The 16,129-nt window shown below is 48.1% G+C and overlaps 2 protein-coding genes across 4 annotated transcripts in view; one reads left to right on the top strand and one right to left on the bottom strand.

Annotated features, from left to right (window-relative positions):
* Window positions 1–14,979, top strand: part of TSPO (translocator protein) — a 28,441-nt gene extending 13,462 nt beyond the window's left edge. The window contains exons 1-4 of one of the 2 annotated variants that reach the window (XM_015869896.3): window positions 5,387–5,444; window positions 11,253–11,451; window positions 13,300–13,438; window positions 14,265–14,979. In XM_015869896.3, the coding sequence (XP_015725382.3) occupies window positions 11,264–11,451; window positions 13,300–13,438; window positions 14,265–14,438 (501 nt within the window). In that variant the 5' untranslated portion in view covers window positions 5,387–5,444; window positions 11,253–11,263 and the 3' untranslated portion in view covers window positions 14,439–14,979. Of the gene's footprint in view, window positions 1–5,386; window positions 5,445–11,252; window positions 11,452–13,299; window positions 13,439–14,264 lie in introns of those variants that run through there. The other variant, XM_085518246.1, reaches the window with a different exon arrangement.
* MCAT (malonyl-CoA-acyl carrier protein transacylase) lies at window positions 626–5,279 on the bottom strand. 2 transcript variants are annotated; one of them, XM_015869876.3, is made up of 4 exons: window positions 4,827–5,279; window positions 4,633–4,720; window positions 3,630–3,847; window positions 626–2,881 (listed from the first exon to the last, which is right to left on the bottom strand). In XM_015869876.3, the coding sequence occupies exons 1-4, from the start codon at window positions 5,277–5,279 to the stop codon at window positions 2,459–2,461; spliced, it is 1,182 nt and encodes a 393-aa protein (XP_015725362.2). In that variant the 3' UTR covers window positions 626–2,458. The 2 variants fall into 2 exon arrangements, with proteins under 2 accessions (XP_015725362.2, XP_085374354.1); XM_085518228.1 differs by lacking the exon at window positions 3,630–3,847.
* Window positions 14,980–16,129: the final 1,150 nt, after the last annotated feature.

Genomic DNA, 16,129 nt, shown 5'->3' with positions numbered 1-16,129 from the left:
CACATATGGCATCCTGCTTACGGCTCTGCACTGTGACTCAGGAGACCCGCGTTTCATTTATTGTTTTAAACAGCGCACTTCCTCATGTGACAGAGTTTACGGCACTTGACTTTTTTTCACATCCTGTTTCTGCTCGCTCCTAGGTGCACGAGCTGCACTGGCTTTTTACATCATAAAACTTTCAGCCCCCAGGAGAAGGGGTAGATCAGCAAGCATATCAAAAGAATGCCAATAAGAGCAATAAGAGCTGTTATATAATTAGGACCCTTTGCCAGTCCACGCACTATCCTCCACCTTGTGCAGATGGGTTTTATGACACGAGATGCCCTCCTGCTCCTTCATAGCTATGCAAAGCATGACTTTGTGTCACCAGGCACTGCATGAAGATACTGGGGCATTTCCAGCCCACTCAGCTTGTATGGAACATGTCCTCAATACCAAGGTATGCTGCTGTGTGTGAACGTGCATGGAGAAAAGCATAGAACTGTATGCGGCGGCAGCAGCTGTTTCTGCCCCCAGCAAGGCTGATGAGAACACAAGGCTCCCAGGGCCCAGATGTTGCTTCAGCATTCTGCATTTCATGATGGCAGGGGGTCACTTAACACACTGTTCCTGCAGACAGAGGTTCTATCATGTTTCTCCCAAAGAACTTTTATTCCATGCAAAACATGCTGATTATATGTATACACACACACACACATATATATATACAGATATATGGCAAGCACAGTATAAACAGAATACAGGTCTGGAAAATTACCCCCAGTATGTTACTTTAAAAAAGTCTGGAAACCATCATGCACTATATGAAAACCCAACTCAGTGGCACCAGTATGCCATATAGAGTTTCAACTATTACACAAGCTGCTTTGGGTCTTACAAGACGGAATCAGACACTTCTAACACAGCTCATCGTTAGGTGTTTAGGATTGAGATTTATCTGAAATATTCCAACTACCAACTGCTGAGTTTGCCATGCTTCACTGACTAAGTAACACATCCCCTCTGACATAAGACTTCACTGACATCACTTTTGTCCCAGTAACCCTGACATTTGGCAGTCTGCAATAGCTCAATAACAAAGCAGACAATCCTGCATTCTGCTGGTAGGTAATGCTGCCACGTGCCAAACTGGGATTTGTGCAGGCAGGTGGGGCGGCTGCCCACTTCATCAGCTCACAGAACAGCTCAGTGACGCCCCGCTGAATGACCACAGCTAAGGACAGAGCTTTTCAGAAACATGAACTAATGAACCAATTCATACTGTAACTGGAATTTATTCTGCAGTTCCTAATCAATTAATGAAGGTGCGTATGGTCATTTCAGCACTACCCTATTTACTTTTCCTACATATCTACTTAACACTATACTAACAAAATTCCACAACTAAAAAGACAGCAAGATCAAAGATCAGCCAAAGCTACTGCTCAGCTGTGCACCCACAGCACAGCCTTTGCCTGCACTTTTGTACACAATTCCATAACAAATGGCTGCTTTCTGATTTTCCTTAGAGCTTTAAGCACTTCTCCCAGACAAACAGCAAAGCTCATCTGACTTCCTGAGCATCCTGTAATTGTCACAAGTTCCAGAACAGCATAAGGAGCCTGTAATCCTGCTGGTGAGCCAGTGGTTGGCCAGCCCTACACTACACACAGCCAGGATGCAGCAGCAGCTCTGACTCTGAGCCCTGCCAGGGACTTACAAGGTAACCCAGCATTGGTGTGACAATGAGCGGCTACGTATAAAACAGCCTCCTTCCACATGGGAACTACCTGCCAGCAATTACATGCTCTGAAGCATCTAAAAAAACAAGAACACTTCTATCGTTTACCGCTAGCTTAAACCTTAGGAAAAACATATCCCTTCTGCCAAAAAAAACCACCAAAACCAACCCAAATCCACATATTTTGCCTTATTTGATGGCTAGGTGGCAACAGAGAAACAAAAGGATTTGCTGGAGGCAAACATCACAGCAGGCAGCTTAGTGCATGGGAGCACCCCTGCACTGAGTGGTTGCATGGGGATGGAGTCACCTAAAGGAGCCCCATACCTCAGCGGGGCATCATCAGGCCTGCATCAGACAGCACAGTGCAATCCAGGAGGCACATCCTGCACGGACAGTGCTACTGCTGGCAGTAATTTGAGTACGCACACCCACCTCTCACACTAATTCAAAATACATAAAGGAAAAAAAAAGAGCAAGGACACTGCGTGCAGGATGCGGGCCAAGAAGAAAGCTGCTTGGTGCATTTATTGACAGCTGCAGTCCTGGTGCAGGTGGGAGAGCTGAGCTCCCACTCCACACCCAAGGCACACAGTGAAGAACATCTCCCGTGGTGACGCGTGGTGCTCCTCTTGCTGTGAAGAGCCATCGGTGTCTCACACTTCCCCTTTCAGGAGCCTGACATTTGTACACTGCGGAAAGCACAAGTCGCATGGATTCTTCTCTAAAAGCTGTTTATGTTTCCGCCGCTTCTTCTTCCTCTGTGACACCCACGTGGCTGTACTGCCTCCAGGCCTTCAGATTACACTTTCGGAGAACTGCTCCCAGCTGTTTACCGGGACCCACCTCATATGTGTATGGAAATTCCATTCCCTGCTTCCTCTGGTAAATGGAATGCATAGTCTGCTCCCACAGCACGGGTGAGACGAGCTGCTTCACCAGCAGTTTCTGGATGTGCTTTGAGTGCATGTACTTTTTGCTGTCAACATTGGAATAGACACAAATCAGTGGTTTTTGAATTTCAATGGATTTCAGGACCTCAGCCAGAGGCTCTACTGCTGGTTCCATCAGCCGTGTGTGGAAGGCACCGCTGACTGGAAGCATTTTGGTACGTGTGAAGTAGAATTTTGAGGCGTTCTCCTGCAAAAACTCCAAAGCCTATAAGAAAAAGACAGAACAGTCACTGCCTGACACAACAGAATTCCATGTCCGCCAGAATGGCCTCTCCAGGTCCAGAGCAGTAGAGCCACTCCTCTCCTACCCAACCACCAAGCACACACTGGGGGAAAAAATAACAACCCCACAAAGCAAATACATAGGTTGTTCTGAAAGTAATGCCTCCTATTTATTTCCATGGAAACTACAACAAAGAGCACAATAAGACAATTTTATAGAGCAAATTCTCAGCTACAAAACACTATTTTGCCACATAGTCCCCACCATTAGCTATGCATTTTTGCCAGTGGTGAACAAGAGCCCGCGTGCTGTGCTCATAAATATCTGTACCAGCGGAGGTGACCTGTGGTTGCTGTCACTACTGTTGAAATGTACGATCTGCTGCTACCATGTGCTCGCATCCACTGTTTGGTCCCTACAAATATTCATTAAGTGCTGATGACTGCCAGTGGGTGCCATTTCTTCCACATGGGTGAATTCAGTGACATCCCTCTGCTTTATATGCAATTCTATCTCAGATGCCATTTTGTCAGGTTGCCCCTCCACTGCCATCTGTCACGTGGCAACAGAATGTAACAGAATATTGGCTGGAAGGTTCAGCCTCTACAGCTGTACCACCAACATCCACCTCTGACATTGCAGGCCAACAAAATAAAATAGGTGGCATTACTTTTGGAGCAGTTTTAATACGTGAAGTTGAAGTAATCAGGTGCATCTCCTGCAGCAGTACCTGTATGTGCCCTGCGATGACCCTGCTATCTGGGAACAGGTAGTTGGAGACCTCGCACACGGGGCTGTCTATGCCCAGTGACTCGCAGTGCCTACGGGCTTCCAGGCAGGCATATTTGTAGTTGGCCTCTCGTCTGCCGATGACTGACAGCATCCCACTGGGGACGGCCTCCGCTGCCGCCTGCATGGCCTCAGCACGCACCTTCACAGCACAGAGTGCTGAGGGGAGAAGGGGACAGGTGAGTGCAGACAGGCAGTTTGCTCACGCTGGGAGTGAGAATCACAGAACTGATAAGGTTGGAAATATCACTACCACCATCCAGCCCAACCATCAACTCATTTCACCGTGCTCACTAACCACGTCCCTCAGTGCCACATCTACACATTTCTTGAACACCTCCAGGGAAAGTAACTCTATCTCCTCCTTGGGCAGCCTGTGCCAATGCATCACCGCTCTTGCAGGTATGTATTTCTTTGTAATATCCAATCTGAACCTCGTAGGTGCAACTTGAGGCAATTACTTAGTGTCCTATAACTAGTTTCTTGGGAGAACAGGTCGACCCCTACCTCACTGCAACAGAGTTGCAGAGAGCAATAAGGTCTCCCCTGAGCCTCCCCCTCTCCAGACTGAACAATCCCAGCTCCCTCAGCTGTTCCTCAAAAGACTTGTGCTCCAGACCCTAAACCAGCTTTGTTGCCCTTCTTTGAACACGCTCCTGGGCCTCAATGTCTTTCTTGTAGTGAGGGGCCCAAAACTGAACACAGTACTTGAGGTACAGCCTCACCAGTGCTGCGTACAGGGGGATGATTCCCTCCCTGCTCCTGCTGGCAGCGCTATTTCTGATACAAGCCAGGGCACCACTGGCCCTCTAGTTCACCCGGGCACACTGCTGGCTGGCGTTCAGGCGGTTATGGACTCCAGTCCCTTCCCAAGGCTGGTGCTTTTAATACGACGTTAGGCCTATCAAAGCAAACCGCGGAAGCAGAAAGCAAAATTGACCCACCTTCCGCGAAGTCCATGGCTCCGGCGAACACCAACGCTGCGAACTCGCCCACGCTGTACCCGGCAGCGGCCACGCAGCTCTCCACCACCTGCACAGACACACGCGGCCGTCAGCGGAAGAGCCGCGGGGGGGAGCCAGTGTAGGAGCCGAGCGGCGGGAGCCACGTCGCGGCCCCGACGGTCGCCGTCGCCTACCTTAGGCTGCAGGTGGTTGAGCTTCTCTACGGCGGCCAGGGAGGCGACGAACACGGCGGGCTGGCAGTGCCGGGTGCGGTCCAGCTCGGCCCGCGGCCCCTCCAGGCAGAGCGAAAGCAGGTCGTAGCCCAGCACCTTCTCGGCCAGGCGGTACATGTCCCGCACGCCGGGGTAGCGCAGCAGCCCGCGGCCCATCCCCACGAACTGGCTGCCCTGCCCGGGGAACAGCAGCACTGTGCCCTCCCGCGGAGACCGCTGCTCCCGCCTCCCCCCCGCCGCCTCTCCCTCGCCCGGCTCCTCGTCCCCCACCGAGCTCTGCAGCAGCTCGCTCAGGCTCGCCGCCCGTTCCCCACCGCCTCGGAGCGAGCTGCCCCGCCGCCGCGCTGCGTCGCGCAGGACGCCGCGCCCGCTGCAGCCAGCGAGCCGCCATGTTGTCGCGGCCCAGCTGCCCATGGCCACCGCCCGCGTTGCCCCGGGAACCGAGCGGCCCCGCCGCCCACTGCTCGACCTGCGCCGCGCCGTTCCGCGGCCCCTCCTCGGGGCGGGCCCCGCTAGCGGGTGGGCCCTCGTTGCAGAGGCGGCGGTGGCGGCGCGAGAGCGGAGCGGAGCAGAGCAGAGGTGAGGGGGGATGCGAGCCCTGGCCGTGGCGGGAGCTGAGGTTGAGCCGCTCCTGGCCCCGGCAGGGGGTGGGGGAGGCGGGGGGGTGGGGGAGGCGGGGGGGTGGGGGAGGCGGGGAGGCTCGCGTGCCGCGGTGCTGGGAGCCAGAATGGTACGACGACTCCTAATGGGAAGTTTCTTCATGGGCGCCGGGAGGGACTGGGCTTTTTTCTCTTTAGATTTGCAGGTGGTGGCTGTGGAACAAAACGAGGTGCTCAGTATTTGAACGCCCAGCGGCGGGGTTACTTCACAGATAGCGAGACGTGCCACGGCTCAGTTGTAGTCGTGCCGTCATTTTGAGTGGCTGAAGGTTATGAAATGGTACCACTCAGCGCCTCAGGTTGGGCGGGCGGCTCCGCGACGCCGTGCTGCTTAGCTGGGCGGAGAGGAACAGACCCGAGCTGTGCTGAGTGCTGTTGTCTTCCTGATAGGGACGACTTGGCTCGCTTTTCTATCTCTGTGCTGCACCGCTCTCTCGGTTTCCTCGGTTGTTGGGGCTGCGGGCCCGTCAGCAAGCAGCTGTGGTACAGAGGGGCCCGTCCTGCTCCTGGGGAGCCCCCAGCTGCTGAGCCCGCACAGAAGCACCGCTCTCCCTTTGGTTCCGCACGAAGGGCGCTGGCCGCGTTGCACAGTGACTGGGGCTTAGCTGTGGGCCGCCAACAGCCCTCCGCTATGGAGGCAGGCCTTGAAGGGGTTCTCTCACACCCCGCTCTGTCTGAAGAACTCCCAGGCCTGCACAGCATCTACATGGGAAATATCTGTGTTTATTACATACACGGATGACGATTGAGAAGCAGTGGCAAAGGAAGATTATCTAAAAGGTGCTTTGTCTCTAAATACAGCCTGTTTAGAGGATCTTATACAAATGTACGTGGGGAAAGTTAGAAGAGATTGAGCAGTGAATGGCAAATTGTCAGCCAGGTGGATCCTGTCCCAGCGGGCAGGGCTGCCTCTCAGTGTGTGGGTCAGATTGTTTCAGCGCATCATGGCTTTGCCATCTGGAAAGGATAAGAGTGCTTTGAGGCAGCAAAGTTCTGTACCACGTGCTGTGACAAAACTTTGTCTTCAGTGCCATGGTTTCCCAGCAGCTAAAGCCACAGCAGACCTAAGAGGTTTATCGCCATCCATCAAGCGTGCACCCCTTAATCCTTTGGGCAGCTATGTGATGTGGAGCCTTTTCCCACTGAGGATGTGCCTGCTGCCTTTCAGACCTGCGTAGAAATGTACTGCCCTCAAAATAATACATTACAGAGGGCAAGTATCTATCCTGGTGGGCCTCACTCCCAACTTCTGCTGCTTTGTCTGCCTCAACGTGCCCAGGACCACAACTCCAGAGCTGTGTGGGTAACTTGGCCCCACTGAGAGATTTTCCTCAGCACTGTTAATGCAATAGCTGTAACTTAAGCGCCATGTGATTGGAAAGCCAGCACAAAGTTACTTAAGGGGATTAGTCAGAGGTTTATCAGAGCAAGGATATAGCACTGCAATGGAAGCAGCTGCCCTCCTCTGTTCCTGCTCTCTGGCAGCTCTTGGGCTGGATAGGGGGAGGCACCCACCTGGCTCTCAGAGAGCTGCTCCTTCACTCTGAAGGGCCTTTAGCAGCTCTGGGTCCTTCTTCACCAGCCTGAGGCATGTTGGCTCATCTATTGCAGTACACGTTGTTCTCCACACCCTGTTCTTTCTTGTACACAACTTTTTCCAGACAAAGGAGAGGACATGGAAAGCTTCCGCTTCACTTTCTGTACATTGAGCCATCACAGGGAAGCAACTTGCAAAGAGACAGAAGGCGGCAAGCTGTAGTATCGCTAATTTTCCTCTTTATTTCTCCTGGTGCATTACAGAGCTGGAACTATCGCCAGACAGGTCAGCTTTGAATAGCCAGAAGCAGTATTTTAACACTGGTAAAGCAAACTGGCCTGCTGCAGCCAGATTAGGACTAAGCAGAAAATGGGCAGGATGATAAAGAAGACATCACAGGGCAGAGGTGAAGGGAAGGAACAGAAATAAGCTTCTATGAAGTGTGTTGAGGGAGTAAAGATCTCCAGCTGTGGTGGTTTAGCAGCAGAGATCAAAATGTCTGCATGCTGCAGATACCATCCACAGACAGCATGGTTTCTTCAGTATGCAAATCAGTATGCAAAAGTACTGTATAACCAGCTCTCCCTGCAGTGGAGCTGGGACCAGACTGGGAAAGCAGAGCAGGTTGTGTAATGGATGCAGGTGGAGGGGCTGTGCTAGCATATCTGTGCCAGATAAGTTATCGCTAGGTAACTTCAGGTGTCTGCATGTGCTTTGAAGTCAGGATGTGCCCCAAGCAAAACAGTGAAGGAAAGCTGTCTGTTTCACAGTCTGGATGTTTCCAAGTGCAGAACCTGCACATCTGTGAGCATGGGGCACAAGTGGTTGAAGGATCCCACAAGTGGGTGAAGGATCAGGTTTGCATGGCTGTTCTTCCCTACCATCTCAGCTGGTGTGGGGTGGCTGGGAACCTGCTTTTGGCCCCAGTGAGTTCCTGCAAACATCAGGTGGTTGCAGTATGTAATTCTAAATGAGTAACTGCAGTTATAAACAATAACAGCATCATTAATGTAAAGTAATAATAATAATCATCTTAGTTGTCTTATCATAGCTAATCATAAAAACTTAGATGGTTTTCAGGCCTAAATCTGTGAGCATCAAGCTTATTTCCAACAAAGGTGGGTAGCAAGCTACATTGAAACGAAGGCAGGGCTGATAATGCTTTATGAACCCTTTGACTCCATTACTCTCAGAGGTTTCCTAGGCATGCCACACACAGCACAGACTTATTGCTGCATTGCACATTTGGGACTGGGCTGCAAGCTGTGTGGTGAAAGGTTGGAGGTGAAACTGTATTAGCACAAGCTTTTCTGAGATCAGATTGCATCACGTAGCCCCCTTCAATGTGTTTTCTCCTCTGTCACCTTGCATTGTGGTTTTACACACTGCACCTTCTGTCAAAAGCGCCTGCCACTGCTGCTGATCCTTTGCCATTCCAGTCCCAGCTTCTTTATTTGGATCCAGCACATCTCCGCTGTTTGATCACTGAAAACCTGCGCTGAGTAACCAAAGACGGACACAGCTTCTTCCAGAGTTAGCCAGAGTGGCTCCATGAGTTAGCTGTTGCTTTATATGGGCAGTTGATGCTGGAGCTTAGTTTCTGGGGAGTTAAATACAGAACTCCACTGCTGGTAGACAGCTGGGTGCTACCAGACCGACCCTCTGGCACACTGCAATTGTGTGATACAGGGAAGTGTTTTGCAATGCTGGCAATTCCTGAGAAATGCTGTTGGGAAACACAGTACGTGGTTAGTAATAACAACAGACAAAAGAACAGGACACCGACATTCAATTCAAACCAGTACATTCCGTCTCTTTGCTTCTGAATCTTCCCATCTGCTGTTCAAGCACAGTGGTACTTGCCCTGCTTGCCCTGTTTCTATGCTTTGTACCTTCCCCGTTTTTGTTTGCCCTCCTGATTTCTTCTCTTGTTAGTGTTTCCTCCGACATGGAGGAACAGGTCTGCAGCTTCTTCATTAAGTCACTGACTGCAGCAGAGCAGTGTTTCCAGTTTATTGGCATTCAGCAATTTCAGCCTGCAAACCACATCGGGCCTTTCCTCCCTGGGGAGAAGCTGACAGAAGGAACAATGCCTGACACAGCCCAGCAGCTTGATACCTGCAGGAAGCTGCCCTGATGCTTCTGTGGCCAAAGTATAAAGCCTCTGAGGTCCTCACTTATCCCTTTGGGAAACCTGCTGGCATCGGATCAGTGTGCTGGGGCAGCAGAGCTGACCAGCACCTTGAGGTGTTTGTCCAGAACTAAGCCACGGTATGCTCTTCTTATTCACAATGTGGTCAATAGTGTAACGACTGGTGAGAACTGAGCTTTCAGCTTCTAACACAACCTTTGGGAATTACCATCTGAGGACAACCACAGAAGACCAAGATGTGGGAGAATGCCTTAACTCCTTTACTCCATATAAGAAACTTTGTGGTAAAGCAGCAGGAAGGACACAGGGCAGGAAGTGCAGCGGTGACCACAGCACAGAGCTATGCGGATCTTTTCCTCCCTTCCTTGTAGTCCATCCTCCACCCAAGACCCAGTGCAGCTCCAGCAACCTAGTGCATTGTTCTCCATCCCCAATCCTCCCTAGCTCAGTTCTGCATTTGGCACTGCTTGTCTTTTGCCTTGCACCACTTCACCCTTCCGTTTGGTTTTGACAGCTTTACTGCTTTGTTTGCTGTCATTTTTGTGCGCTCCCACTCTTTCCCCTCCTACAGCTCTCCCCTGAGGCAGCCCCACCGCCTACATGGCCCTTTTTGTTAACTCCTTACAGATTTCCCTGCCCTGTGTGCTTCTCCCATCCGTCTATGCTGCTCTGCCTGTAGATCTCTGCTTTGCACCTACCACCTGAAATGTTTACTATCCTACACAGCCTTGTGGTCCCAACTACCAAAATTAAATTAATCTTCATCACATCTGCTGGGCGGAGCAAGACCATTGTGCAGGAGATGTCCCTGGCTGGCCTGGCTCCCACCTGTTCCCTACATTAAAAACTCAGGGTGTCAGCTGAGCTGACAGTTAATGCCATCAGTGCAGCATCCTACTCTTAAGCACATCTGCTACCAGTGGATTTACTCTGCTTCATTGCTTGTCTCCTCATTGCATCAGACACAGCTGTACCAACAAAACCTTCACAAGCAGGCCCAGACAAAGTGCCACACCAAGAGGACACCCTCCTTTGGCATATCTCTGAGTACTGCCTGCTCTACAGCTCTCTCCTGGGGTTTCCACAGGCTAGGGCTCCCACTCCCTCCTGCAGTGTCTTTTGTGATTCCTTCCTGCTGCCCGCCTAACAGGTTAACAGGAATTGGGTGTATTTGAAAAAGTGTGTTTTGGTTCTGCCCTTCTTATCATACCTCTCATCTATTTGCGTTTTAGCACCCTAAACACTGATCTTTTGTAGCAATTAACTTTTGGCCAGAAAAATGGCAACCAAGTTTTTTCCCTGCTTACTTCCTTACTCTTTTTATTGGTGTCCACAGCCAAACTCAAGCAGCTCAACTACCAGGGTGAGGCGTCACTTTGTGTTACTTCCACAGGCAGTTTTAATCCTGCACACTGTATGGGTATGGTAGCTATGATGGCTACAGCTGATTGCCTGCTTTAGGAAGAAGCCAGCGGTACATTCTCCACCTACCCACTGAGATCATCACCCTCCACAGTGTTTTATTTTGTGACAGTTTGACAAGCATTTGCTACTTACCACATCCATCTCACCACTCACTGGGCACCCTCCAAGGCTAAAAACACAACACAATGTATAGATCTATTTTGCTTGAGCGCAGGCAAGCACACACTGCATTATTCCTGAGTGCACCACTCAGTGAGCGAATGGAGCTTTTACTAAATACAGACATGCAAGTTTCTATCAAACTGCATTAATTCCTCTGGTATACCCAAATGAGAATATTGATGTAGGTAAAACTCAGTACCCTTACTGCAAAAAGCTGAGAAGGAAGTGAAAGCTCATAAAAGCCAGAAAGTAAATGACAGCTTCCTATATGCAGGTGAGTATTGTCCAGTGAAGCCAATGCGTGATCCATTAATTTCAGCTGCAGTGAATGACAGGAGTAGGCTGTGACCAGATCCTACATGCGTATACTTTTAAAATCTGCCTTGAAAATATGGAATAGTTGTTTCCTTTTAAAATGACTCTGCTGATCTGCATGTTTGGGTTTGTTTCAGATTCAGTCTCAATGGAAGTGGTACCAGCCTGGGCCTCAGCTGTTGGCTTCACACTCCTGCCCCATGCAGGAGGAGTTTTAGGAAGCAAGATAACCAGAAAGGAAATCCCAGTGTGGTATGAATCTCTGCAGAAGCCATCCTGGTGTCCCCCTAACTGTGTGTTTGCTCCAGTTTGGGGAGCCCTCTATACATCTATGGGGTATGTTTTTCACATCCTATCAATACACTTACGTGATCTCCAGGTTGCTCATTATACAATGCTAGACTAGAAAACTATTATTCTATTTTCGTGGCTTGTATGTCTGCAAGAAACTGTGCTGAGCTGCCTGTCTAGCAGGTAACAGCACATTTCGGGGAGCTGCGTGTGGCCACACTTTGTATGTAGAACTGTCCACTTCAAAAGCAGCAGTTGGAAAAGCTGCCATTCATCTGCTTTCCTTATTCGGTCGGAGGGGAAGACCTGCCAAACTGGCAGCAGTGAAATGAGGCGGCTCCAGGATTTCTTCTCTAGAGCTCTGAAACCCTCTGCTGTCTCCTCGGGTACCTGTGTGAATGGTACTTGGCCTCATGATTCCCTGTTCTTCTGACAGTAATTGCTGTGCTGCCAAGTATTTTAAAGCAGTTAAATAAGAGAGACGCGTTCTTTCCCAGCATTATGTCGTTATCCTGCAGGTTAACTTAAATACTACAACTCCTATTGCAAAATACAGCAATGATCCAATATCTGAAAACATACCTGAACGTGTAAGAAAACCAATTTAACATTCTCTCACTTTGGTTTACTTTTCTGGAAATAAAGGCTTTGTCATTTTTACAGATTCACATGCTCTTTTCTGTCTGTATTCTTTCTTCTTTCCTCTTCTTACAGGGTACATGTGTATATTTATTTAATTGCTCTTGTGTGTTCTGAGTTAGAATTTGGGTTGCTGTCCGTTGAGAAAAATGCCTTTTCTCAGAGAGAAAGGGGCTGAGGGGGCTTCCTTCAAGCTGACTGTATGATCTGTAAACTCGTTTCTTGAATTCTCATAATAAATCTGGACATCACATTAAATCTTTTTACAATCACTTGCTTTGGTAATACCAAAAGCAGGCAATACGTTCTGAGGTAAGTGGTTTCAGCTACACATTACATAGAGCTCTACTACATAGAGCATACTACATTTCAGCTGACTGAAAATGTCTTTATCATCAGGTGTTTGCTTCCATAACTTGCCATGCACACACATCCCTTGCAATGGTTAAGACTTTTCATTCGTATAGAATCTGAGAATATTAAAAGCAATAAATAATTAAAAGCAAAGTTTAAAAAGCTCCTAAAGTTGCCTTGTTTAGTCTTTAAGAAAGATGTGGTCACGAAGCAAGCCTGAGTCACTGTCTGCATCCGAGACAAAAAGAAATCCTCCCCATGTGACTGAGATATGTAGGCTGCAACAACTTAGAAGTTCACTACCACAGAAATACATTTGAGCCCCCTGCTATTCACCAAGTGCACAGTGCAGCTCACACGCCTAGCAGACTCCTGTGAGAAGATGGAATCTGTATACAGTTACTAATTCTAAAACGGGGGGTGTAATTCCGATTGTTGGCATTTGGTCTGTGGGACTCTTGGAATGACTGTGTAGTCAGCTGCATTGGTATGTCTAATGGAAAAGTCAAACGGACAAAAAAGAGTCTTGGGTGATGAGTACTCCCTTTTCTAATTGATCTCTTTCAGTTCAAAGGTAAATCTTTTTCCTCTCTTACCTCTTGCCTTCAAAAGTCTTTGACTTGCTTCCACTTCTACTACTCCATTAAGACTGAAATGCAGTAAGTTATCTGCTTTTCTGCACCTAGAAATGAGAACTCTGGCAGAACAGGGAATATTTCTCTCCATCTTGCTGTCTGCAGCAGATAAGCAACCCTTCACAGTCAGCCATCCTGTCAAGTAGCACCAGGACATTTCCAAGTGAATTTAGACTCTGACACTGAAGAGATTTAATTTGTTTAAGAAAACACGGCTGCTTTCTAACAGACATACAGGATTATACCTTGCATTCGCTTTCTTCAGATACAGCTCCTACCTGGTATGGAAGGAACTGGGGGGCTTCAGTGAGAAGGCGGTGGTTCCTCTGGGCTTGTATGCAGGGCAGCTGGCATTAAACTGGGCATGGACTCCCATATTTTTTGGAGCTCACAAAATGGGATGGGTGAGTAAGTTTGTTTCTTCAGCATATGCTTTTGAAGTCATTTGCAAGGTGATGAGGCTAAAACGTGCATCATGATTCTCTCTGAAACTGAACCTGATTTGTATTATCAGTACAGAAGATGGCTTGCAGAAGTTTGCTGCCATTCTTACTGCCTGCCAGCAGCCACCTGTGAGAATTTACAACACCCTTAAATGTTTAGATTACCAGTAGCTCTTTCTGACACCCTTTGATAAGAGTCTTCTGTGACTACAAAATGTAAACATTTATGCCTTAGTAAAATTCCTTGGTATCTCTTTGGCAAACAGTGGTGATTAGAAGCTTATCATTAGTCACATCATCAGCATCTGGTTTAGACAAGACCAGCTTTCTGCATGCTGAAGAACAACAGCTCACCTTAAAAACCAGTATTAGAAATTGATTTGCCTGGTTCCCTAAGTAAGAGCTATGTTTTAATAGCAGAACTCTTTGCAACCCGTAATTAATTCAACCACACCGCATCTCTGTGGGCAGCATCAACAGCAGAAAGACACTGAGTGAGTTTATGTGGCTAAGGGACTATTTCTGCTAACAAGAGGTGAATAAAAGGAAAAATGGAGGAGTATGGATGAGAAGGATTTTGTCTGCTCCCAGCTGCAGCGCCCTTCCCTTCTGACTGCTGTACCTTTGTATCAGTCAGGTCAACCCCTAGCTCAGCAATGTCCTCAGAAGTCAGCTCACAGAGGGAGCTGCACAGTGTCAGTGCTAAGTGGAAAGAGCCATACAAATACCATCTAGTTAAAGAGAACGCAACGAGGAAAAGGACACTAACCACCTTCCTGTGTTTTAGGGGCTGGTGACTCTCCTGCTCACAACTGGTACAGCAGCAGCTACCACTGCTTCCTGGTATCACATCAACAGAACAGCCGCTTATTTGATGGTTCCATATTTAGCTTGGCTAACCATGGCTTCTACGCTCAATTACCGCATCTGGAAAGACAACCGCAACAAGAAATCTGAATAAACAGCATTCGGCCCCAAATATTTTTGGTTTTGCTCCAAGAATTTTCTAAAGAAATGTATGCCTTACTTACTATTATTTTTAGCTGAACTATTTACACTATGCTATCATTTGACACTGCAATCCTTGTTTTAAACAAACATGACTCGAGTAGGCAAGTCTCAAAGGTTGCACGAAGTTTCACAGCAGATTAAATGATAGCGGACATTGGAAGGTACTGGTTTTCAGTCCTGCAGTATCATGTTGTATGTGACAAGCAGCATTTTAACTACTGCCAGAAATAAGCACTAACTGCAACTTCATTCAGAGGAAGAAATCCAGCTTTTAGAAAGCTGCTCCCTGCAGTCGCAAGCTGTGGTCTGAATCAATCATGCTTACCACTAAGCACGGTGCTTTATGGTCTCACTGCAGCTGCCATGTCTTCTGATTGCTGTACTCTGCGAACGATTAAGACCAGATCATTCTCATAATTTGTGCCATCCCGCTTGGAAGCGCTGTACAGTCTTAAGTGTCAGACAGACATATTAAACTGCATGTAAACTTACTTCTCCTCCACTGCTTTTGTTAATAAAAGGTTTTGAACAAAAAAAAAAGAACATGCAAGAGGCAACACAGGATGCTGTAGCCTAGAGGGGGCCCCTTCCTCTCTTCTCAGCGTTACAATGGACAAGACAAAACAGCAAATTCAGAGCATTTAGAAGCCAAGAGCACCCAAATATTCAGCAGCTATCTGTAAGTACCCCTTGCAGCCCCAGCAGCAGGGCCTAAAAGCACCCACATGTGCTGTGTTCACCATTCAACCCATTCAACCATTCTGTTGGCAGAGCAAGAAGCCTGGCTGTGTGCAGACTGTGTACACGGGCACTGAAGTTGTTTCCTATCTACACCTTCTCATTTTAGCTGCTTAGAAATGGGAACTGGGATTTTTCATCTCTGGGATTGTGGTAGCTGACGCAGGAAGATCTCAGATAGTTAATTCACCCAGCTGCTTTCTAAAAGAAGGAAGGTAAAAGAAACAGAAAACCTTTGTTTAAAAGCATAATGGAATATTTTGGCCCACAGCTTGTGGTCTTCCCACACAAATCTCACTATACTTTTGTTAAGTCATTCTTCTGGTTTGCTAAACGTGATGCTGCTGTTCCCTTTGTGATGAAGTTTCCTTCCCCCTCTGCTCTAGATCCAGTCTGTTACTTGTTTTCCAAGTACTTCCAAGGCAGAAAGCACCTTTTGCTTTCCTACAAGTCACAGGGCATCTGCTGAGCATCCTCTAATATCCGGTCTCAAGCACCTGTCAGTGCCAATCAAACTTTCACAGAGGGTTTATTCCTCTACTCAGCATTTTAACTGACTAAACAAAGCAGGCTTCTGATGAAGAGCATGCCAGACTAGCCTAAAAAAAATCTTTGCCTTCCTTATTGTAAGGGACAGCACATTGCTTATTTGTAAAGCACAAAGCAAGGTTTAGATCATTTTATACAACTTGATAACTTTACTTTGCTCTCAAGCAGATTCCGATAGCTGCAGCTAGGTAAAAAATACTACATGCCCTACATACACTTCATGGTAGACAAAAAACAGCTTTTATAAATTGTCCACACATAAAGCAATGTAATACAGCCTAAAACGACTTAATTCCAGTCCATTGCTCCCTGATCTGAGGGGAAATCAGGAACGATTAATTTGAAATTAACACC

Source organism: Coturnix japonica, chromosome 1 (assembly GCF_054131305.1).
Source record: "Coturnix japonica strain WE chromosome 1, WE-NBRP24, whole genome shotgun sequence".
In the NCBI taxonomy this organism is placed as follows: domain Eukaryota; kingdom Metazoa; phylum Chordata; class Aves; order Galliformes; family Phasianidae; genus Coturnix; species Coturnix japonica.
The sequence above is the reverse complement of the archived record's forward strand: the minus strand, read 5'-3'. Positions and strand labels throughout refer to the sequence as shown.